The sequence below is a fragment of the Spinacia oleracea genome, chromosome 2 (assembly GCF_020520425.1).
Source record: "Spinacia oleracea cultivar Varoflay chromosome 2, BTI_SOV_V1, whole genome shotgun sequence".
Lineage (NCBI taxonomy): Eukaryota > Viridiplantae > Streptophyta > Magnoliopsida > Caryophyllales > Amaranthaceae > Spinacia > Spinacia oleracea.
Window position 1 is genome coordinate 83,220,986 of NC_079488.1, and position 25,606 is coordinate 83,246,591.

Consider the following 25,606-nt stretch of genomic DNA (forward strand, 5'->3'; position numbering starts at 1 on the left):
AAACTCGGTTCAGTCATTATAAGTTTTAATCGGATCACATACTACGTATTCATCAGTAAAATTACTCATCTATAATCACCAAAATTTAAAGCAACAAAATAATTTAAGTTTAGCACTAATGAAGTCAACATATTACATAAAGAACAAGGTCATGTTCATTTTATACTGTTTCTACTCATTTCAAAACCAACAAGTTTAAATAAGTTTATAATTTTATATTAGATAAGTTTTAAAAAAAAAAGAATTATCTAAATTTAATTTACCAGTAAAATAAGCTATGATATATTTATAAGGTTACTTGAGTACAAATAATACATAATTGATAATCTAAATCATTATTGTCAAAACATGATAATTTAAAAACACAAGATACTAGAACTATGGGAGTAGTAAATTTTAAACACGAAGTACTCCATATCAATCTTCGACCAAACACAATCAATCATAAATCAATAAGTCCCCTTCACCCTTCACCCAAATTGGAATTTGAAAGTTATTCCCTCCTTGATAAAGGAAGAAAATCAAGCAAGATTATTCCATCAAATGGTCAGGTAAAATAAAATGCATCCTAAATATATACACAGTACTCCGTAGATATCTCAAATCACATATTTTTTTAACGGGTAAATCACATCAAATTTGACATGAAAATAAAACCAAAATACCAAATTTTCATTTTATTTTTGACGGAAATATATAATACAAAATTAGGTAAAACTTGACATGGAAATAAAACTAAAATACCAATCTTAATTTTTTTTTTGGTTCTACTACGAGGAGTTCCCACCGCCTTCCAACACGCAATCAACTATTAGTCAATAAAAGTTACTTTTTTTTTCCTTATTTAACATTCATAAAAAAAAATCGAGCGGACTACCTTAATCATTCCAGCAAATGGTTAAATTAAAAATAAACATACCAATCAAAAATGGATAGTAATAAAATTAATAATAGTAAAAATTAAAAAATCCCTATCCCATTAAATTCCATTTCTCTCTATAAAAACAATCCCATACTTCTCACACTCCTCTCCTCTTCTCCTCCTCCTCCCTTTCTCCCCCAAAACCCTCCATTTTCTCTCTCCTTATCTTCTTCACCCAGGGGAAAAAAAATTTAATTAAGATATGGGTGTTGTTCTTCTTCCAGATCTCGGAACAGAGATATTGATTCCAGTTTGTGGGGTAATTGGAATTGTATTCTCTTTGGTTCAATGGTACATCGTTGCTCAGGTTAAGGTTTCCTCTGATTCTGAGCGAAGTAGCAATAATAAGAACGGGGTTTCTGAGAATTTGATTGAAGAAGAAGAAGGTCTTAATGACCAAAGTGTTGTTGAAAAATGCGCTGAGATTCAGAACGCTATTTCCGAAGGTGTATTATTTTTTTCATTTTTGTTTTGGTATTAAATTGAGATTTATGTTTGATTATTTTTCTGGGTTTGTTTTGATCTAATTTGTTTGGTTTGATTTGGATTATTTTGTTAATTTTGTTGGGGGTTTTCGCACATTGATTGATTTGAAATACTGGGTTCTTTTTCATTTGAATGTGTCAAAAGATTAAATCAAAATGGGTTGCATTAATTTTGTGTTTTTCTCCCCATTTGCTTGACATTTATTGATTAAATCGAAGTTGGGAGTTTTATTTACCAGTGATTCGTGTATTTGAGGTTAAATGCATGTTTTTGATTTGGGTTCATATTTAAATGCTTATAATTTTAATAATTGGTGGATTTGATCGAGCTTTAATTATATATTTAAGCACTAAAGTTTGAATTTTCCTTTTTGATTAATACGGAGTACTAGTTTTGGAATTTTAAAATGCCTGTATTATTTTGTTAGATTTGGTTTGTGATTTTGATGCTTAGGTAGAATTGGACTCTACAATTGTTAGTTAGTGGGGAAAGGACTCCCCCTTTAACCTGCAAGGCCGCGATTGAATAGATTTATTTTATTACTCGGAACAGCATAATTTGGTAATATTATATGGCTTGCTTGATTGCTGTTAGATTTATTGGTAGCTCACACATTTTTAGCTGCATTGTCATTTCGGTTGAATTTTTGGGTTAACAGAAGAGCGGAAAGCTTTCGAGTTTGTCATTGTCATTTAGTTGCTCTATAGTGTAGTAGCTCACTCTTTTGAGAGTTAATTTAAAATGGTTGCATCTTTTTATTTGGCATACTTGATTCGAATCCTGTAGGAAACTGTGAAGTACATAATTTGTGAAGTTTTATTTCAATATTATCAACAGCTTAATATGCTTGTTCTGTCAACCTTTTGATTTTGACTTTTTATTACTTTTGTCTTCCAGATCTAACTGCATAGGTTATAGTATATGTTGTTCTTGCTTTTGTTCTAATGATAGTTGATTATAGAATTTATAGTTCAGGACTTGCTTATTTTTGTGGGGGATATTTTGATTTTTAGGTAATCTTGGTTGTACTTTATGTAGGGAAATGTTCAATAAGCTATGGTTTAAGTCAGTAAGTTTTAGGATGCATGAAAAGATTCGGAGTTGCTAGGTTGCTGTGCTGTAATTGTTTGTTAGTCATGTTGTTTTGATCATGATTATGCTGATTTTGGGCCTGATGCCCACGAATGTGGGGATAGTGTGCCACTATGAGATTGCAGTATGGTAAAATTAGTTATATAATATTGTCAAATCCTAGGAGTTCTCAATTTAGATCTGATGTTTAATTATATCTTTAATGTTTTGCACATGGTGTGCAGACTTGCAATTCAAGGCCTTTTGTCACTTTCTTTTTTAGGTCTAAAATATGCACATTTGCTCCGTATGGCATCATGTTTGTGCAGTTGGGATTTGTTTTTCTAGTGAACTTGTGCAAGTGTGAACTGGCTCAGGACTAATATATTGTGAAACAGCTGCTCGTGATCTTGTTTTAGCGGCATCACTGGGAAAAGGGGGACAGTAAGGCTTGTGATGGTCGGCCTTGTACTGGTAGTGTGTTTTAGTCATTTGTTTATTCCCCCTTCCTATTTAGGACTAGTTTAATCATTATATTATTCTTCAATCTTTTTGTGGTATTTTTTTCCAGGTAGCCTTACTTTTTTTTTCCTTTTTCTTTTTTTGAGGTTTTGTTTTACGTGGATACCAGACTCTGTGTTAAACGGAGTGTGGGTTATATTGTGTTCTAGGCCTTGATGTTAGAGTCTTAGTGTTGTCTTTAACCCCCTCTGTATAGGTGGGGGCTTTTGGGAAATCCTCTCAACAACTAAGACATATCTTTGTGGAACACTGTGGCTAGTAATCAATGCTTTGCTTAAGCGATGCGTCCTGCTTCCAGGATGACCAAGTAGTTTCAAATACTTTCTTGTTCATGTATAGCTTCTTGCTGATTGTATGATATTAAGCTGCCCCTATTCTAGTTTCAATGTTTTACGAGTATTGTTTTAAAATGTGGAATTTGGTGACTAGTTTCTGGTTGGTATGCCATATTATTCCGTTTGGTGTGTGTGTGATGAAAGTGTCGTTGTCAATGTTGTGTGAAAGAAAACCTGACCAAATAGCGCATTGAATCTTGTACTTATAGGTTCTTTTGAGTTTTGTGGTGGTTCTTCTGGTTGCACTGTCATTTTTTAATCACGATTTAGCTTTATCAGTGGACAATATTTTCCTATACTCTATGTTGCTCACACTCTTATTTGGGTGTCGTGTCCGACAAGGGATCGGAGGATCAGACACTCTAGATGTATTACACTTTATATAAGGCCACTATATATTTGGGTGTTATGTCGAGTCGGAGGATTGAAACCTGACACCCTCCGTCAACCAGAGTGTCAAAGTAACATAGCATGTACCTATACCTTATTTCACTTTATGCTGGATGACAATGGCTGGTTCTTTAATTATAGATTGAGTGGCCAATTTCTTTGACAATGGCTGGTTATGGGAAAGATCCTTATGTATCTGAATTCTTTTCCTAATAGATCATTCTTCTAATGTGCTGTCCAAGTCTAGCGAATCCCTCCACCTAGTCACCCACTCTATTTCCTTGTAACAATTAGTCGATAACCTTTTGTGCTTTGCTTTTACAGGATCAACCTCCTTCCTTTTTACCATGTACCAGTATGTTGGTGTCTTCATGATTGCTTTTGCCGTGTTGATATTCCTTTTCCTTGGATCTGTGGAGGGATTCAGTACAAAAAGCCAGGGGTGCACCTATGACAAAACCAAGGACTGCAAACCTGCACTTGCCACTGCTGTCTTCAGCACTGTGGCCTTCTTGCTTGGTGCTATCACCTCTTTGGCTTCTGGTTTCCTTGGGATGAAGATTGCCACATATGCAAATGCACGAACAACACTAGAGGCTAGAAAGGGTGTTGGTAAAGCTTTCATTGTAGCATTCAGGTCTGGAGCTGTCATGGGCTTCCTTCTTGCTGCAAATGGTCTTTTGGTGCTTTACATTACTATCCTGCTCTTTAAGATTTACTATGGTGATGACTGGGAAGGTCTTTTTGAGGCTATCACTGGTTATGGTCTTGGAGGATCGTCCATGGCCCTTTTTGGCAGAGTTGGTGGAGGTATTTACACAAAAGCTGCTGATGTTGGTGCTGATCTTGTCGGTAAAATTGAACAAAACATCCCCGAGGATGACCCCAGGAATCCAGCTGTAAGCCTTTTTTGTGGAGTGTTTGATATTTTTTGTTTTTAACTTGAATGAGTTCTTTGTATGTTTAAGCTGTGGGACTTACATGGGTGTCTAAATTTCTAGGTTATTGCTGACAATGTTGGTGACAATGTTGGGGATATCGCTGGTATGGGTTCAGATCTCTTTGGATCCTATGCTGAGTCATCCTGTGCTGCTCTAGTTGTGGCTTCAATTTCCTCCTTTGGGATCAACCATGAATTTACTGCAATATTGTACCCACTGATCATCAGCTCTGTGGGTATTCTTGTTTGTTTGATCACAACCTTATTTGCAACTGACTTCTTCGAGATCAAGGCTGTTAAGGAGATTGAGCCTGCACTCAAGAAGCAACTAGTCATCTCCACTGCTCTAATGACTGTTGCAGTTGCAGTTGTTTCATGGGTTGCCCTTCCTTCTTCATTTACCATTTTTGATTTCGGGGCTCAGAGGGAGGTGAAGAACTGGTAAGCAGCTTTTCCTACTCTTTCCCTCTCTTACATCATACTGTTAGCATGCTCTGAACCAAAACTTCTTTTATATAGCAATAACTTTACCGTCTTTTTATCCCTAGTATTTGTACTTGCTTCGATTTTCCACATCATACAAGTAGTCATAGTGTGTGTATCAATTTTGTTTGGGCTTGACTTTTGTGTGGATAATTCCACCACCTTAACGTCCTTCCTCACATAGTACGACTGGATATGATTCTGATCCTCTCCTACTAACGGGGTAAAAAGGAGTAGGTTCATAGTATTGTGGTCTCTTTGTTCAATTGGTATCAATACTAATTGCTTCTCTTTAAACGTGCAGGCAATTGTTCTTATGTGTTTCAGTTGGCTTGTGGGCTGGGCTCATCATTGGATTTGTTACTGAATACTACACTAGTAATGCATACAGGTATCTATCTCGGCAACTAACTTTTCTTATGGTCTACTTGCTACAGTAATTTTTTGGGTTAACTCTGATATTTTTTATCCACAACTGTAGCCCCGTGCAAGATGTTGCTGATTCTTGCCGAACTGGAGCTGCCACAAACGTTATTTTTGGCCTGGCTTTGGGTTACAAATCAGTCATTATACCCATCTTCGCCATCGCCGTCAGTATATTTGTTAGTTTTAGCTTTGCAGCTATGTATGGTATTGCTGTAGCTGCTCTTGGCATGCTGAGCACCATCGCTACTGGATTAGCTATTGATGCATATGGCCCCATCAGTGATAATGCTGGAGGTATTGCTGAGATGGCTGGTATGAGCCACAGGATCCGCGAGAGAACCGATGCCCTTGATGCTGCTGGAAACACAACCGCTGCTATTGGAAAGGTCCTGCACTTTTTATAACTTGGAGCATAATTCTTCAGGATAATCAATAATCAATAGATGGCTGATCAAATATGGGGTTGTCCGAGGCTTAGGATGTGTTTCGGGCTTCAACCCTACTAACCAGCTGGGTTAACACCATGGTCACATGGGCCACCCATCTATGATCAGCTTTGAGTTTTTTTTTATTCCAAAAAATGATCTTCTCTTACCAACTTTTTGTTCCTCTTTTCAGGGTTTTGCCATTGGTTCTGCAGCTCTTGTTTCTCTTGCTCTCTTTGGTGCCTTTGTGAGCCGTGCAGCTATCTCAACTGTCGATGTCTTGACCCCAAAAGTTTTCATTGGTCTTCTTGTTGGAGCCATGCTTCCATACTGGTTCTCTGCCATGACCATGAAGAGTGTGGGAAGTGCAGCTTTGAAGATGGTTGAAGAGGTCCGTAGGCAATTTAAAGAAATGCCTGGCTTGATGGAAGGCACTACCAAGCCTGACTATGCTAACTGTGTCAAGATCTCCACTGATGCTTCCATCAAGGAGATGATTCCCCCTGGTGCTCTAGTCATGTTGACACCATTGATTGTCGGAACCTTATTTGGTGTTGAGACTCTTTCCGGTGTTCTTGCTGGTTCTCTTGTGTCCGGTGTACAGGTAAGAATATGTCCTGATTTTACAATTTGGTAAATTCCAATTCAAAAGATTAAAAATAAGGAAGAGCGTCTTACTGGAGTTGGAAATGATGACCTTATTTCATTTTTGACATAGTTAGGTATAATGTTTTGACTTATTTTCTGCTTATGTGCTGTGATGGTCGGTTGACTAACTCGAACGGGTATATTCTGGTGATGAGTCTTTTGAGTTGGGATTCATTATCAGCTACCCTATTATTTTATAACTTTACCTTTTTTAGTTATCATATAACTGTTTGGAAAAAGTCAAATTTGGTTCAGTAAAAGTCGGAACATGGAATTCGGGTATTTGGGTTTGGGTTTCTTTAGCCAGGTCTAACTAACTGGTATCGGCATGCATGTATATTATTTTGCCGTGTTTCAGAAGACAATCCTTACGCTTCTCTTGCATTACAGATTGCTATCTCTGCATCCAACACTGGTGGTGCTTGGGACAACGCCAAGAAATACATCGAGGTAAGCAATCGATGCCCTTGCTTTTGCCTTCCACTTCATATCGCGAAAATCTTCTAAAAAAAACCCTGCTGTCTATGCAATGAGTTCATTTTAATTAATTGTAATGATATCAACTGGGTCATAAACTGCAGGCTGGTGCTTCTGAGCACGCAAGGACACTCGGCCCTAAGGGATCGGATGCACACAAGGCAGCGGTGATTGGTGACACCATTGGTGACCCTCTTAAGGACACGTCTGGACCGTCACTCAACATCCTGATCAAGCTTATGGCTGTTGAGTCACTAGTGTTTGCCCCCTTCTTCGCTACCCACGGTGGTCTGCTCTTCAAGATCTTCTCCTAAACAAAAACAACAGGGCAACAGAGGGAGGGAGGAAGTTCGCGGTAATTTCTGCCCCATTTTGTCGCCTACAAATTCGGTGGTTTTTAAAATTTTATCGCACAATTTTTGAACATCGTTAGAGGACAAGGCTGAGGGACGGCTCTGTCCTGGCTTTTGTATCCAAGGGCCGGGTAGGAGATTGTTGTTGATGATGATGATAATTTGGGTCAGTCTTGGTTAAATAGAGTTATATGGTCAACATTATTCATTTTTTTTATGTAAGAACCGGGATCTGTAGTTGTAATGTAATCATTTTGCAAACCTGTTTAGGGCATAATCCTTTTTCATCTTAGAAGGTTTTTGTGTTCGTCAAAGAGAATCTGTTTTGAGTTTATGTGAACACAATATTCTTACAGATCATTCGCCGTCATCCCATATTATTAATTAGTGCAATGATCCTCGTTATGCAGTATGAACACTTGACACTAATGTGGGAATCAACAGATTGTCTCGTGTTAACTGTTTCAATTGGATGAATTACGGTACAAATCTGTTGTTCGTGTTAGATTGAGCGTACTAAGTGATAGGACTCGAGTAGTATATTAATTACCCACAAGGATCATTTACAAGACAATTAACCAAATAATACAACTCCAATACACCATAAATAATCCACCAAATAAACAACCCAACACTCAATCAATAATGGGCAGCAACGGATAATCAAATGAGGAAGAACAAAATGCAATCAACGCACATGATACATGGAAAACTCATTCGATATGAAGAGTAAAAACCACGAGATTTGTGAGGAGTCCACCCTTATAACCTTCTCTTATTATGATCAAAGTTGAGGGGAAAAATACCCAAATCAGTCATATAAAATTACAAAGGTTAGCAACCCACCAACACTTCCATACACAAGGGATCAACAATTAAGAGATAAAAGATGAAGAATATCACCCAATTTCATAGGTTCTGCCCAGCTGCGACCACGGAAAAACAAGAGCTCATAACAATGATCCAACCACTTAAAATGAGGCCTTATGTGTCCCCAACAAGCTGATCAAAAATCAACACGATCCGACGGTTAAAACTCCGGCAAACGAAAGTTTCGTGAAGACTGTCTTGAAAGCTACGAACACCTTTCTTCTCTTTTTCTTTCTCGTTATTTCATCTCCTTTTGTGTGTGTTTTATGATTTCTTTTAGACTCATTTGCTGCATCTCAGACTCTCAGTAAGTCAAAGGAACCCTAAGCTTCTCAAAGAAGCTTCAAACTTATTCCATTTTTTGGCCACAACAATAAGTGGAGCATTGAGATTCCACTTAAAACACAAGTACAAGTATTAACATTACTTATGCACAAAGTTGGCTGAACCCACAACAATCTCCCCCTACAGCCCATCGCCGAGCTCGTGAACCGACACCACCACCGCCACCACAGCAAATCAAATCCGACCCGGACTTCTCGGAAATCATTCTCACCTCGGAGGGGCAACGTGATCGACTCGCCCACCTCAAATTGAGAGTGGTAATTCCTACTCGTTTTATTTGTAACAATCTTAACATGATATGGGAATTGAGGGTGATGTCAAAAGATTGTTTTATGGTGTCGGGATGAAGGATATGTGTAGCATGTTGCGTTTGACCTTTAGGAGATTGGCGCTTGAATTCTTGAGTTCTTTTGAGGTAGATAAAACTGGTTATAGGGACCTCACAGTTGTGTATTTTAGATTAATGAATCGAGATGTTCGTTTGAGTATTAGGGATTTTGGTAGGATTTTTGGACTATCAACTGAACACAAGAGGCAAGGTGGGAGTGCCCATAACAATTCTACTATGTGGGGCAAATTGACCGGGAACTATGCACCCCCTAGTATGCAACACTTACATGCTTCCTGGGTTCAACACCCCGTCCCCATTGTCTTCTTTAGATTCTTGGGCTTTACTATTTTTGGGAGGGATGAGCCTCAGAATGTTAGGAGCACAGAACTAGAGATTCTTGGTGGGTATGTGCTTGAGGGGGATGGGAGATACATAATGAATTTGGCTCACCACATGGCTCCGCACTTCAAATCGGTGGCCATTAGTCCACATAAAACCCGCATTACCATTGGTGGGTTAATCACTCACATTACCATGGTCACGGTGAACTTTGTTGAGGCCAACCAAACACCGATTTTGGGAGTAACTTGCTGAATTTGACCTATTTTGCTTCACTCTGCCGCCTTCAAGGTGAGCATCAGTTACTCCGCCCGGGTTCCATGTACTGGATGCTTGGGGGGGATAGGCTTTTCACCTTACCTGACCCACAGGACCGCACCCGCTTTAGACCTGGCCAGGCACATTACCTATATGTGGGTGAGCACATAGCCCAGCAGCAGGAGCCCGAGCCACAGCCCGAGCCCCGTACCTACTTTCGAAGGGGACGTCGTGAGAGAGGGGAGACCACAGGGTGGTCCAGCTCTAGAGGGGGAGAAACACTCTATTGAGGAACGTTTGGATAGGCTCGAGATCAGATTCGATCACTTTGAGAGTGTCACCAGCGAGCTATGTTCCCCAAATATGATCATTTCGCCAGGAAGGGCTATGTGCCTCATGATGCCCAACACCCTTCTTGGTTCAGATATCCCGCGGAGGGATATGGAGTTCCCGGTGCCATGGGCACCTTCACACCCACCCACTACTATGGTGGGTATGGAGAGGGCCCCAGCGGTCACGGTGGACGTGGTGATGATGTGGATGATGATGACCAGGGCCATCAGTGATGATGATGATGGTTTGGTACCCCTTGAGCCAGGGAGGACATTGTCCGATTTAGCTTGGGGGGTGTTTCATTCCCATGTATATATTGGGTATGTTTTCTTTTTTATTTCTCCTTTTTACCGCTTTGTGTATTTATTGCTTTGGTGAGGTTACCGCTTTTGAAAAAAAAAACAATACAAAAATACGTTACGATGAATATAAAATCATGCTTCCCTGTGCCCCTCGATTGAATATTGTTTTGATTCTTGATATTTGATGACGAGCAATGTTGATATGTTAGCCATGATTTGATATTTGACTACTTTGATGCCTTGAGTCAACTTTGACAAACTATTTGTGGACTTGGTGCTTGGTTAGTTGATTTGGTTAGGAATGTGTGATAGCTTCCTGGTATGTCATTGATTTTGAGTACTGGTTTGCAACTGTTAATAATGTTTTTGCACATTAAGGAGCACGAAGGCGTTTCTTCTATCTAGGTAGCCTTCAGATGAAATCAGATACATTTGTTCCCTCTTTTCTACCCATGTTGTTGCTTGTGCCCCTTTATTCGGTGACTAGCCATATTACAAGCCCATGAAAGCCCCATTGGTTACTAGTCCCAGCCTAGATTGGGGGAGCTAATAGTAAGTGAGGTGAGGGAGTTGTAATGTGCTACATTTTGAGCACAAATTGGGTGTTGAAAAAGAAATAAGGAATTCTTCTTATCTTGGTTGTTGTTTGAAAAAAAAAAGAAAAAAAAAGGGAGAGAAAAAAATAATGAAGAGAGAAAGAGATGAGAAGGATGGAAAAGGTGAAGGCCTCCAAAAAAGAGAAAAAAAATGAGAAAAGAAAAAGAATAAAATTCATTAGGCTCGGAAACTTTCAAAGCATGAATTCACTCAAGTGTTGTAATTTTTCTATCTTTATGAGTGATTGGTTATAATTGTGAAAAAAAGGCAAGAAAGTATGGTGTAGTTCATTTGTTGTTCATCATGTGTTGAGTGGGAGAGTTGTGGTTATCATTTGTGGTTGATCATGTTTTGTTAGGATTTATTCTCCCAAAGCCAAGGCTTTAAGCTCACTTTTTACCCAAATCTACCACACCCTTACCTAAGCCTAACATTACAAGCTTTGAAGACCTTCCGACCTTTGTGCATTGAGTCGTATTAATGTGAAAGTAGTTGTTTATCAATGCAAGTTATGATATGACATATTTCGAGTCGACTACTAGGTTGAGTGCATGTACTTTTAAACACACGAGTGTTATGAGTTTGGGACGGCATTATTCACATACATATTGGGAGGAGAGCGAACGGGTACATCTTTTACCCGCCACATAAATGAGTGAAGAGTGTGTGAGCACTAGTCTTAAATTCCATTGTGCACTCGTGGTTCGCTCTGTGTGACGATTGTTAGGGAAGATTTGTGGTCAAGTGGATTTGATTGGTTGGCATTGATGCATGCTTGTTGGATTTTACCTTGAATCGTATCCATTGTTTTGAGGTGTGTTTGGGGTGAAGTTGATTTATGTATTCGTCGATGATTTCTTTGCTTAGGGACAAGCAAAGATCTAGCTTGGGGGAGTTTGATATGTGTATTTTATATAGAGTTTTTACCCCCGTCCCTTAGTACTTTTCTGCGTCAAATGAGCTCTTAGGAGCCGTTTTTAGTACTAATTTGTGTTGTGAGTGTGCCTTGGATTTCAGGTTCGTTTAATGAGAAATTGGGCTTTTTAGGCTCGTTTCACGATGATATGGGCCACTACACGGTTCCCGAGTAGGTTCGGGATGATCATGGTCGACCCTTGGGAGCCTATGATGCTTAAGATTGATCCCCGAGAGTTAGACTTGGTGCTATGAGTGAAGAACGGTGAATATTGTTGATCGCCCTACGATTGGAGGGCGAATAGAGAAAATCGGGCGAGAAAAGAGACCGTATGCCAGTTTCAACGCGCGCCTGATCGGGCGGGCTTCGCCCGGTGCCCATCGGGAGCCCACCCTGTAGCCACTATGGAGCCATTTTCATCCGCCCGATCGTGCTGAATTTCGCCTGATCGACCTGTTTGTCGAGAAGAAAGCCCGGATCGGCCGACCGTCTGCCCGATAGAGCGACGCCAACCTCCAGCGTTTTTTCGCTTACTTTATTTCTGGTTTTCGCTTGTATTTTGGGCAAACTATAAATACTAAGCCTTATATTTTTAGTGGGACATCTTATTTTCAGCATTTAATTTTCTTAGTTTAAACACTTAGCTTATTTTATTCTCTCAAATATTGCAATTACTTAGTTTTATATTGAATTCAAAGTTCTAACCTTTTAGTTCTTCCCTTGTTATTCATTTAGGTATTGTTTCATTCTCAACTTTATTAATTAATTCCAATTATCTTTATTGTTTTATTAATTGCTTAGAATTGTGTTCTCATTATTATCAATTATTTGTTTTATGTTTAGCATGTGTGAGTAGTTTATTATTCTAGGGTTTAGGGGATCCATGAATGTATAATTGAGATTGGATTGGATTGAATTATTGATGTTTGATTATGATTTCTATAGCTTGTTTTGATTGTTCGTCATTAAGGTTCGGTCGGACTATTTTGATTGAGTTTGATGAATCTTAGATTATGCGCCGAGAGGTATAAATCTGATGTTCTTGATATGTGGCTATTAGATAGGGATTGTTTCTAGTACATAGCGAGAGCCTGCTAGCTATAATTTCCTAAGAAATTCATAAGATTTGTGAGATGCATGTTTTCCTAGTTATGGTTATTGATTGATTGTTATGGTCCGTTGTCCAATCCTGGTCTGCATTTGTGGTGAACCATTACCCTATATTCTCTTAATACTGTTATTTTCCGATTTAATTATTGCCTTAGTTTTAATTTACAAACCAAACCTATTTCCTTGTTACCAATAGTCTAGACGTGTTGATTAGTAGTAGAAAGAACATTGTTTTCCTGTGGATACGATCCCTACTTCCCTTGCTATATTTTTAGTTGGTGAACGTTAGGTTTATCTTTGATAGGAGTGCGATTTACCCTGTCACAACCATTGAAACAGAATTGAAATACACCCTTATATATATATTTTTAAGGGAATACTCTTAGTTTACCAAGTATAAAAATATACGCAATTACACAAGTCAGCAAAACCTATTAATTTTGTTAGCGAGTAATTGTGTATAGATTGTTGAAGATTGAAAGAGAAATCTTAGAATGGGGAGAAAGAATGAAGCTTATGCTTAAAATTTTGAGTTAGATGTCCTTTAACTAAGCTTGGTATACCATTATACCACATAGATTTTTTAACACATGAAAAGACGATTATGTTAACAAAACATTAAGGTAGGTTTGATACAAAACCAACTTCTCTTCTGGTGAAGCAAATAACGATAAGATCATAGCTCCCTTCTACAAAATATCTCAATAACCTAGATAAACCTTAATGCCACAAAAAATCCTGGTTATCTATACAAGCCAAAAGGTGAAACACTACTAAGGCACTTGAGAGAATTAATTGTTGATGATTTCACCATCTTCCATTTCAACAATGGTAATCGGATTATCCACTGTTGAACCGCTAACAACAAAAGGAGTAAAGTCCTTTGCCTTCGAAGAAGAGCCTTCTACCACATTCGGGTCCTTTGAAACTTGAATGGCCTCCAAGACATTTTTGAGAGCAAATCGCATTTTCAACCATCGAAGAAGAATTGAAACATACCCTTAGAGTGTTTTTTCAAGGGAGTACTCTTAGTTACCCAGTATAAAAAAAAAAAAGGTGCAAGTACACAAGTCATCAATCCTATTAATTTTTTTGGCGGAAAGACGAGTAATTGTGCATAGATTATTGAAGATTGAAAAAGAAGTCTTAGAAAGGGGAGAAAGAATGAAGCTTATGCTAAAAAAAATTGAGTTAGATGTCCTTTGATTAATCTTGGTATACAAGTATAGATAGATTTTTTAACACATGAAAATACGGTTATATTCACAAAACATTAAGGTAGGTTCTGTACAAAACCAACTTCCCTTCTAGTGAAGCAAATAACGATAAGATCACACCTCCCTTCTACAAAATATTCCAATAACCTAGATAAACATTGAGGCCAAAAAAAAAAATCATGGTTATCTATATAAGTCAAAAGATGAAACATTACTAAGGCACTTGGGAGAATTAATTGTTGATGATTTCTCCATCTTCCATTTCATCAATGGTAATCGGATTATCCATGGTTGAACCGCTAACAATAAAAGGAGCAAAGTCATTTGCCTTCGAAGAAGAGTCTTCTGCCACATTCAGGTCCTTTGAAACTTGAATGGCCTCCTAAATAGCGTACCAAACACTATCTGAGATGCATTTGAAGTAGTTGCCACTTTGTTGATCACTGCAGCTCTTGCCTCTGGTTCCTTTTTAATTGTTAATTTTGTTAAATGGGTACATTATTCTCAAAGAAACATTTAAGTCTAACTAAAACATGATCACTAATACCATAGACAAGTAAACATTAGTAAATCTGGCTTAGTTTGGGATTAAAAGGATTATAGTTACGTGTGGTTAATATGACTAGAAAAAATAACATAGTCAATCCATATATAATAAATGGTGCAGTTGACAGGCACAGAGTTTAAAGAGGGTGAGTTAATTTTATTAAAATAAAAATACAAGTGGGTAAGTGAGGGTATTAAGGTATTCAAATAATGTATAAGGTAATGAGAAATAAAATGAAGGTATTCAAGTCCCTTTTGTTGAATCACCATTTCAGAGAAACATTTAATTCTTTGTTGGCATTCATGTCTATGGGCGGTAAAAATAATTGACAACACCGTTAATGACGGTAGAGGCCCCTATTTCTTCCGCATAAGTGGTAGTAATCATCAAAAATTTGGGTCTTTAATCCAAACGGCAAGAAACTTGCTAAAATTTGTATAATTGTACTTTTATGACATTGATAATGCAGTGCAAAATTGCATCCCTGTGATAGATGGTTCTGAATCTTCTATGATAAGCCCCACAATCCTATATACAAGGAATACAAAAATGCTTGACAGTGTAAATCTATATGTTACGATGTTTCAGAATGCTCGAACCATGTTGCGTGACCAATGTGAATATCGAGATTTACGGATTAGGATTATTCGGGTTAGAGAAGGTAGACAATATGTTCGGGCTATAGAAGGTAGACAATATTAATAAAGCTAGAGTGGCGTGGAATGTGAGGGCTCCAAAACCTCAATCCACACCTCTCATGCTTCGTTATTTTAGGTAACTTAGGAAAAAAAAAACTCACTTTGAATACTTGAAACTTGTGTATAAATTGTGAACTAGGATCACATATTTATAGGGGTATGGAAAACAAATTGGAATCCTATTAGAATTCTAATTAGTTAATTAGAATTTAATTAAAACTCTATTTAATTAATTTATCCTATTAGGATTAGGAAATCAATCATTAATCGAATCCTACTTGACTTAGGATTTGTGTGGAAGCACAAACACACACACACACGAGCATGGCCCGCATGCGCGTAGGCCATGCCCGCGCAAAGCCCTTGCGGACGCTCAGCCCACGCAAGCCTCGTAGCCCACGCGAGCAGCCATGCTCGCACCCCATTGCGCGCGCAGCCATGCTGGTAGCCTTGGCCTGCTGGGCCTGGCGTGGCCTTGGTTGTCTTGTGTGGCACGCTGGCTTGCTGGACGCGGGCCTGGCTTCGTGCTGGGCCTTCGTCTAGCAAGTCTCGTCCGATGCTAATTCGTACGACGCGCTTCCGATTAATTTCCCGATTCCGGAATTCATTTCCGATACGAACAATATTTAACATTTCCGATTCCGGAATTAATTTCCGTTTCGAACAAATATTTAATATTTCCGTTTCCGGAATTATTTTCCGATTTCAATAATATTTCCGATTCCGACAATATTTCCGTTTCCGGCAATATTTCAGATTCCGATAATATTTTCCGATACGTACCATGTTTCCGTTTCCGGCAACATCTACGACTTGGATAATATTTATATTTCCAATACGATCCATATTTCCGTTTCCTGTAATATCATCGTTTCCGGTGTATTCATTATTTTCCTTTGACGATCTTAGCTCCCACTGAAACCAAGATCCGTCGATTCCGAATATCCATAGATGGAGTATTTAATGCCATTAAATACTTGATCCGTTTACATACTATTTGTGTGACCCTACGGGTTCAGTCAAGAGTAAGCTGTGGATTAATATCATTAATTCCACTTGAACTGAAGCGGCCTCTAGCTAGACATACAGTTCACTTGATCTCACTGAATTATTAACTTGTTAATTAATACTGAACCGCATTTATTAGACTTACCATTAAATGCATACTTGGACCAATGGCATTATTTCCACAAGTGGCCCCTATATCTTCCGCATAAGTGGTAGTAATCATCATAATATTGGATCTTTAATCCCAGAGCCAAGGAATTTGCTAAAGTTTGCGTAGTTATACATTTATGACATTGATAATGAAGTAAAATAACATGCTTGTGATAGATGGATCTGAATCTTCTATGATAAGCGCCATACTCCTATATAGAAGGACTACAAAAATGCTTGACAGTGTAAATCCATATGTTGTGATGTTTCGGAATGCTCGAACCATGTAGGGTGACCAATGTGAATATCAAGATTTGCGGATTAGGATTATTCGGGCTAGAGAAGGTAGACAATATGTTCACACTTTTTTAGACTCTCACGAGTCATGAATCTATAACTTAATTTTGGATAGTTTCGTACTTTCGGGTTTATGTTTTGCATAAGGGCATACAATATTTAGAAACGTTTTGATATTGCCAAATAATAAACATTGTACTCCGTAATTAACATTATCGTTTAAGAGTTTTTTCATATTTCGTGCACTAGTATGGGCACATACTAGTACCAATTGTCTGTTGGTTCAGTGGTGACTGGGGCTGAATTTGGTAGGGAGGACCCCGTGTTCTATCCCCCATAACAATAATTGGGAGGAGATTGGAACCTATCTACCCAGAACTCGCACCGAATCCGGATTAACCCTAAGGGTGAACCGGGTGCTAAAACTAAAAAAACGGGCACATACTAGTGATAATATTGTTATTTACGTTGGTTTCATGGTGTCTATGTTGGTGATGATTAATGAGTGAAGATGATGAAGTTGATTAATAAAAGAAGGATTTTTTGGATAAAACCACCTTTTAAAGTTGCAGTTTTTGAAATAACCACCTTATATGTTTTTTTTTTTAAAAATAACCACCTTAAACTTTCGTTTTTTATGAAATCACCACTAAATGTTAACGGACGTCCAAATTTTTGTTAGTGGGACCCAAAACCAACAACCATGTTCTTTTTCCCTCCTCTTTTCCTTCCTTCTTCCTCTCCATGAACCCTTCCTCCATTAACAAACCTCTGTCGAATTTTTTTTTTTTATCAAAATTCTGCAAATTAAATCTATTTCTCTCCCAATTTTTCAAGTACAATTCAACAGCAAGAAAATTTTGGTACTTCCCCCAAATCAACATGGTATGCGTTCTTAAACAGGTAATTTGTGCTAAATTGGAATTAGGGTTCTTCAATTGTAGAATTTGGAGGTTTTTTGATTTAGGAATTTAAACTCAATTAATAGTTAATAAATCAAACGCCCAAATTCATAGTTTAATCAAATTGCAACAATTTCAAGAAATCAATTTTTTAGGGTTACCAATCAACAAAAGCGGATTTTTTTTTACTAATTAATCAAAAAATTTGAGATTAGGGTTATAGTTTAATACTTTAATTGCATTCTCCATAGTCTAAGGAAAGTATAGTTAGTAAGATTTAGAGTTGGGTTGAGGTACATAAAGAAGGCATGTGCCTTTGTGCATTATCTATGTTTCTTGCCAATGAGCATTTGACAGAGATGGAGGAGAGAGATATTCGAATTGTGGGGTTGAGGACTAAAATTACAGAGAATAAATGAGGGGAGAGCGTGAAAAGCAATAATGAGGAAGAAGAAATTGGTTGGAAGATGAAAATAACAGTAAAGAAGGAGAAGAAAGAGAGTATCGAGTGAAAATGGAGGGACAACAAATTTTGGTCGTTGGTTGTGGGCCCCACTAACGGATGTTTGGACGTCCGTTAACATTTGGTGGTGATTTCATAAAAAAAAGAAAGTTTAAGGTGGTTATTTAAAAAAAAAAACATATAAGATGGTTATTTCAAAAACTGCAACTTTAAAAGGTGGTTTTATCGAAAAAATCCATAAAAGAAGATGATTGGTGCAATGAAGTATCAATAACAGTCCCGTCAATTTTAACTAATAACCGTAAAGAATGCATTTAATATTTATATGGTAAGTCTTTTTGTTTTTATTTTTCAAAAATTTGTTTTTTAATTATCAAGGATATAATAGACTATTTCAAGTAAACCAAAAAATGGTTTTATGATAATAACTTAACTGTTCACTTATATCATAGAGATTAATTCGTGGACTATGGACCGTGGTGCACATAGAGCTACGTGCACCAAAAGAACATGTGTGCATAAGTAAAAGAACACGACATTACGGCAAAAGAACATGCGATATAATATTTCACTTTTTTATTATAAAAATAATTTATTATTTTACTATTTATTAAAACCTAAATAAAAAAAATACTCATGTTCTTCTTTTGATGCACGTAGCTCTATGTGCACCATGGTCCACCTTCTGAATTGCCCATAAAGATTGTACGGATGAGATTGATGCAAATACAGAGTATTGAGTTTTCCAAATCGCGCAGTCCTTCTTCTTCCTCCTTCTCTTAAAACCCTCCAACAAAAGCACAATCAACCATTCAACCACCTCTATTCGGCGGCGCCTCTGCCAACCACCTCTAATCGGCAACGCCTCTTTCAACCACCTCTCCTCCTCTGCTGCGCTATTTTCGGTAAAGTCCTGCTTATTTTGTTTCGAATTTTTGAAAGATTTTTCAGTTGATTTTATTTGTTTTTTTATCGATTCAAAATTTGTAATTTTCTGATGCGAACAATATATTCTGTTCATTCTTAAATCTCGTATTATTCTTTGCGTTTATTGATGGTCTGGTTACTAGTTTATCAATGAAACAATGTACTAGTTGTTGTTGTGATAGTGTTAGAATTTATGATTTGCGGGTTTGGTTTTGTTTCCATAATTGCATTACCTTCGATTTGGGGAATCAAGGGGTGGCCTACCTTGTTATGTCGAGGTGTTTTGGTAAATGCCAGGGTTCTAATTTATTTTTAGGGTTGTAATTGATTTTTAGATGCATTATGGTGAAGCAACATTTTTTTCAAATCAAGGGATAAGTTTTTGGTTCTATTTAAGAGGCACAGCGTCCCCGAGTTTTAGCTCAATCGCTGTTGTTATAGTTGGTTAGCCTTACAGTGAAGTGTGTTGAATTTCGACTTGGTGAGTTTTGATAACTTCGGTTTATGGGTGTTTTTGTTACGGAGTATTAGTTTACTTCAGCTGTATGGCTGTATTAAGCCATTTAGGTATAGTTAGCTTTGCCTCTTTGAATGTGATGACTGATGAGCTTTAGTTTGACGGTGTAATGGGATTTAGCTCCTTTCATCATCTTCAAATTTAAAGAGTATGATTGTCAGTTTTGGATTTCGTGTTTTGTAATTGGTCTATTACTCTGTTTTATCTTGTACTCGCATCCTCAAGTCCAATTATTTGGACTCGTCTGTGTTTTATAGATAGTAGAATTGTTGGAATAATGGTTTTAACTGTTGCTTGTTTAGTTTCATAGTATGAAAGCATGCTTAAAAAAAGGAAGAGATTTACAACTTCTTCTATTTTCGATGTGTGAAGGGCGAAATTAGGTGCAATTTCCCAAACACAATGTTAATCGTACTTTCAAGTAGTCTGTAAAAGTGTTAAGGTTGAGAACTTTATGGGAAACACTGTGTTTCTAGATGTACTATACATTCCTATTTTCTTATATATATATATATATATACACACATATCCATATATTTCTGACATTACATCTCATACATCCTGTGGTTTTTCAAATTTTGCAGTTATAACATATATATCGTGAGCTGAAGCAAAACAGCGACTATGGGTTCATACAAGGAGTCGGACCCTAACTTAGGGTTCCTCACAAAGAAAGAAACAGAAGTAAAGCTTCCTCGATCCACCAGAGTCAAGAACAAAACTCCTGCTCCTATACAGATCACTGCAGAGCAAATCCTGCGCGAAGCTCGGGAACGCCAAGAATCTGAGATACGCCCACCTAAGCAAAAGATTACCGATTCAACTGAGCTTGCAGACTACCGTCTCCGGAAACGCAAGGAATTCGAGGATTTAATCCGTAGGGTACGGTGGAACGTTAGTGTATGGGTCAAGTATGCTCAATGGGAGGAGTCACAGAAGGACTTCAAACGTGCTCGTTCGGTTTGGGAGCGCGCTTTGGAGGTTGATTATAGGAATCACAGCTTATGGCTGAAATATGCAGACATGGAGATGAAGAATAAGTTCGTAAACCATGCTCGGAATGTGTGGGATCGTGCTGTCTCTTTGCTACCAAGAGTGGATCAACTGTGGTATAAATATATCCACATGGAGGAGATGCTTGGCAATGTGGCTGGTGCTAGGCAAGTTTTTGAGAGATGGATGAAGTGGCAGCCTGATCAGCAAGGATGGCGCTCCTATATTAAGTTCGAGTTGCGTTACAATGAGATTGACCGTGCCAGGGGAATATACGAGAAATTTTTGCAGTGTCATCCTAAAGTTGATGCGTGGATTCGTTATGCTAAGTTTGAAATGAAAAATGGGGAAATTGCTCGAGCTAGGAATTGCTATGAGAGAGCAGTCGACAAGTTGGCAGATGATGAAGAAGCAGAGCTGCTGTTTGTGGCTTTTGCACAGTTTGAGGAAAGGTGCAAGGAGACAGAACGTGCTAGGTGCATCTATAAATTTGCATTGGACCATATACCAAAAGGACGAGCAGAGGAAGTTTATAAGAAGTTTGTTGCGTTTGAGAAGCAGTATGGGGACAAGGAGGGTATTGATGATGCCATTGTGGGAAAAAGGAGATTTCAGTATGAGGAAGAAGTTAGAAAGAATCCCCTTAACTATGACACTTGGTTTGATTACATTCGGTTGGAAGAAAGTGTGGGTGTCAAAGACAGAGTGAGAGAAGTTTATGAGAGGGCAATAGCCAATGTTCCTCCAGCTGAGGAGAAACGCTACTGGCAGCGTTATATTTACTTGTGGTAGGCATTGATAAAGTTTCTTGTTTTAACAGAATATAATTTCAAAATTATCTGTTTCTGTTGAGAAAGCAGTGAATGCTGACCATCTTCTGTATGATTTTTAGGATCAATTATGCTTTGTATGAAGAACTTGATGCACAAGATATGGAGCGAACAAGAGAGGTATACAGGTAATTCATTTCTGGCTACTTCATTAACACTAGTGTGATGTAGTATCATGAACTCTGCTGGGCGAATGTGAGAGGTGTGTGCACTTTTTCAGATTTGTCTATGGGAGAAGTATAGCTGATGCGTCATGCGTCTAATGCAGCATTATTTGTCTTATTTAGTTGCTGATGACATTCGCTTTACAGGAAAGAATTAACCCACATATGCTTAATTTAGGATGCAATATATAATCATGTATGATTTTACATCATTTTGTTTGACTATATCACTTCTATTTTTGTGTGCCAGATCAGCATGTTTAATACCTTCCCTGTAGGGATTAATTAGGTCGTCCTCTCTAGGTGTTACTTTAGGTTTTATTTCTGTTGGTTTAATTTAAAATTATGTATTTGTGTAAAGATTTATTCCGCACATCAGTTCGTTTAGAAGCTGCATTTCTAGACTTCTACTGCTACTGGTGGCTATCTGAAGCTGGTGTATATATACTGACCATGAACGATTTGGAGGCTAATTTTCCGTGAAAGTTATACTCTTATCCCCCCTCCACCAACAACCCCCCCCCCCCCCCCCCCCCCCCAAAAAAAAGGAAAAGATGCTCATTACAGTGTATTTGGGTTCATGTTTGCCTTGACTTTAGAAATTGATTTCTCAGTGCAAACTCTAGTATATCTCAGAAGGGATTTGTTCTAAAAAGTATCCTGAATTCAGTTTACATGACTTGTCAGTTCATGAAATGTGGAGAAAAGTAATCTCCGACTTCTCACCCTCCGAAGTTATTCTCTGAACTAAATTGGTCTGGGTTTGAAATTTTTACATCTTTACTTCTGTTGTCTTGGGTACTAACTGTTCCCCTTGTTTATTCAGGGAATCCCTTAAGTTGATCCCTCACGACAAATTCTCCTTTGCAAAAATCTGGCTTTTGGCAGCTCAATTTGAGTTACGAGAATTAAATCTCAATGGTGCACGTCAGATATTGGGCAATGCCATTGGGAGGGCTCCAAAAGATAAGGTAACATTTTGTGTGGACTTCATTTGCACAGTTATCAACTGTATATGTTCGTGCTCTAACAACTTTTTCCCTAGCAGATTTTCAAAACATACATTGAAATAGAGTTGCAGTTGGGAAACATAGATAGGTGCAGGAAACTATATGAGAAATATTTAGAGTGGTCGCCAGAGAATTGCTATGCGTGGACCAAGTATGCTGAGTTGGAGCGTTCTTTGTGCGAAACAGAGAGAGCTAGGGCTATCTATGAGCTTGCCATAGCTCAACCTGCATTGGATATGCCCGAATTATTGTGGAAGGTAACTAACCCCAGTCTTTCTTTTGGATGTCTATTGTTTTTTTCGTTGGAAATAAAATGCACTTAAAGGGTTATAGTTTAAGTTTATAATATGATTTTCGATGTTTGAAACTAGCTCTCCAATTGCTAACTAGCTGCTTATATGTATTTGAGATTCTACTTTCTCTGATAGTCCAATGACTGTTTATTTTGTCCTGACGTAAAGCATAATCGGTTCTTATAATTAGAAAGACACAGATAGAATTTGATGTTGGCAGTTTCTTATTGTTTCATTCCACTATTTTATGCACCTTCTAGCGAATATGTGGCTTGGGCTTAGTTTTGGGGTTTCTTCTTGTTCAGTCAGTAATAGATGTGAAAATTAGGAATGTAGAAATGAGGAAGAAGAAAACTTGGGGGAAACTTGGTAGTCGATTGTAATTGCATCAATTGGCTGGACATTCCCAACAACAAGCTAATGCAAAGTAAAATTCACCCAATAATTTTCTCATTACTTACAATCATGCCCTATATATAGATTTTCACCTTCCTTTTCCTTCCTCTCAACTTATTCCCTAAGGTACTCATACAGCATTATATTGGCATTCCCAATAGGAACGCTGCCCCTAGATAAGTCTATTAGACTGTCTGCAGTCTGCCCTATGCATGTCTTTTATATTATATCTTCAGAATAGTTGAATAGTATGTTTGTATTGATCATGTTAGGCAAGTGTTCAGACTTGAGAGATCGTTAACTTCCTTTAGTGTGTCCTACCAAATCTATCGTGTATTCTTTTGAGGCTTGCGTATCTGAATATTATGATAACACTCCGGCATTGTAACAGGCATATATTGATTTTGAGATAGCAGAGGGAGAATTTGAAAATACAAGAGCATTATATGAGAGATTGCTTGACAGAACAAAGCATTTGAAGGTGTGGCTCAGCTATGCAAAGTTTGAAGCTTCTGCTGCGGATGACATCCCAGAGGATGAACTCCAAGAAGCTCTACATGAAAAGAAGACATTGTGTATACAACGTGCTAGACGTAAGCATCTTGATGTCCTCTTAATGCATTTCTCTGCTTCATTTTCATGAAGACACTATACCTGACACGTTTTAGACCAACCCAGCTAGCTGTGTGCGACTTGCCTAACACTGCTTGTTCTGCAAGTTTTGTGTTCAGTTTTATTCGAATTTGAATACTAGTTTTGGGAAACAGAGAAATTAGCTTCTGTGGTCTTCTATCATCATTTTTCAAAATAAGTGTGATTGATACAGGAATGAGAAGTTTTAAGTTCCCTGTATTACATAATATAGGGAGTAATATTTAAAATCTCGAAGCAAAAAGCTTTAAACTGGCAGTGACATCTAAGTGGATGCCTTCATTGCATGTCTTCTCTGAGTAGTTGTCTCTTTTAGTAGTTATTGATTGATGTATATTTGTTTCCACCAATTAAGAGTTTGAAAGCGAACTAAATTTCTGCTTTATTTCTAATGTATGATCTTCTTGTAATGGTAATACATAAGAAGTGTGATAAATGAACTACATCTTTAACTTCCGTATTAGAGCTATACTATATGCATTGTGAAATCTTAGGCTATGGTAATGGTAAAGGAAGTTCATCGTTATACTGCATCAACTTTTCTATGCTATGATATGCTAACTACAAACTTTAACTTTGTGCTGTGTGTGTTCTGCATTACTAATGTTTAGCTGTACAAGCCCCTTTTTTTCATTAGAGCAGTATACATCTGTAGTCTCTACACTGAATTACAGAGCTGAATTTTTGTACTTAAAACATTTTTGTTTCATGTAACAGGAATTTTCGATAAAGCCCTGAGTCACTTTAGAGTTTCTGCTCCCGAGCTGAAAGAGGAGAGAGCTATGCTCTTGGATGAGTGGCTAAAGATGGAGAAAGACTTCGGTGTGATTGGCGATGTTGCATCAGTTCAAGCCAAGATGCCAAAGAAACTCAAGAGGCGGCGGCCTCTAATGACAGAGGATGGTCCAGCAGGGTATGTGAAACTATTTTATTGTATCAAGTTTTTCCCACATTTTGGTTCATGTGATGCTTTCAAATTGGATCTTCTGGTGTTGAATAATCTCAAATCTATTACTTTTAACAGATTCGAGGAGTACTTCGATTACATGTTCCCTGAAGAAACACAAACTACCAATTTGAAGATCTTGGAGGCAGCATACAAATGGAAGAAGCAAAAAACTGGAGTTGATGACGAGTAATGTCGTCCCTTTTTGTTTTGTAAATTAGTTACTAGATTTGTAGTCATCTGTAGTCGGAAACTGAAAAACTTGAGGAGAAAACAAGCTCACTCAATGAAGAAATATTCTTTCGTGTAGAATTGTTAGAAAAAGTTGTATGACTTATTGACTTGTATACTTGTATGAGCACGGTTATTCTTAAGCAAAGAAGGGACGGGTGACGAATCTGTATGAAATTGTCCCATGTTTTTTTTTTACTTCAACTTCGTATCTCAAGAAATACGAAATTGTTTAAATGTGCAAACTTTGAGAAATTTAGAAGTGATTTTAATGTAATGACTAATGAGAAAATAAGCAAAAGGTCTTGTTTGTACAAGGTATATAATAAATTTTGTACATCGGATAACTTTTACTCAATTTTATTTTGTAACTTTTACCTTGTTTTTTGTCTTTCTTATTTGTTTGTCATAGGTATGGAGTATTTATTTGGAAATTTGGTGAAACACTACCTTTAATTTTGGTGGTTTTGTAAATTGCTACCTTTTA

At 37.7% G+C, this 25,606-nt stretch overlaps 2 protein-coding genes across 2 annotated transcripts; both read left to right on the plus strand.

Moving 5' to 3' along the window:
- The first annotated feature begins 978 nt into the window (after positions 1 to 978).
- Positions 979 to 7,833, plus strand: LOC110793903 (pyrophosphate-energized vacuolar membrane proton pump). The gene is made up of 8 exons (XM_021998840.2): positions 979 to 1,368; positions 4,051 to 4,625; positions 4,728 to 5,107; positions 5,454 to 5,540; positions 5,631 to 5,961; positions 6,194 to 6,604; positions 7,039 to 7,098; positions 7,230 to 7,833. Exons 1-8 carry the CDS (start codon positions 1,125 to 1,127, stop codon positions 7,437 to 7,439), a joined length of 2,298 nt encoding a protein of 765 aa, XP_021854532.1. The 5' UTR covers positions 979 to 1,124; the 3' UTR covers positions 7,440 to 7,833.
- Positions 7,834 to 18,890: 11,057 nt separating this feature from the next.
- On the plus strand, positions 18,891 to 25,323 carry LOC110793904 (uncharacterized). The gene is made up of 8 exons (XM_021998841.2): positions 18,891 to 19,066; positions 20,190 to 21,386; positions 21,491 to 21,556; positions 22,419 to 22,563; positions 22,641 to 22,859; positions 23,683 to 23,884; positions 24,660 to 24,855; positions 24,967 to 25,323. The coding sequence occupies exons 2-8, from the start codon at positions 20,230 to 20,232 to the stop codon at positions 25,079 to 25,081; spliced, it is 2,100 nt and encodes a 699-aa protein (XP_021854533.1). The 5' UTR covers positions 18,891 to 19,066; positions 20,190 to 20,229; the 3' UTR covers positions 25,082 to 25,323.
- Positions 25,324 to 25,606: the final 283 nt, after the last annotated feature.

Bases quoted from the DNA above. Each gene is read 5' to 3' on its own strand.
- LOC110793904 (XM_021998841.2), top strand. From the start codon at position 20,230: ATGGGTTCATACAAGGAGTCGGACCCTAACTTAGGGTTCCTCACAAAG. The intron at 21,557-22,418 runs GTAATTCATTTC...TTGTTTATTCAG, and splicing joins CGAACAAGAGAGGTATACAG to GGAATCCCTTAAGTTGATCC. The intron at 23,885-24,659 runs GTAAGCATCTTG...TTCATGTAACAG, and splicing joins GTGTATACAACGTGCTAGAC to GAATTTTCGATAAAGCCCTG.
- LOC110793903 (XM_021998840.2), top strand. From the start codon at position 1,125: ATGGGTGTTGTTCTTCTTCCAGATCTCGGAACAGAGATATTGATTCCA. The intron at 5,541-5,630 runs GTATCTATCTCG...CCACAACTGTAG, and splicing joins TACACTAGTAATGCATACAG to CCCCGTGCAAGATGTTGCTG. The intron at 5,962-6,193 runs GTCCTGCACTTT...TCCTCTTTTCAG, and splicing joins CAACCGCTGCTATTGGAAAG to GGTTTTGCCATTGGTTCTGC.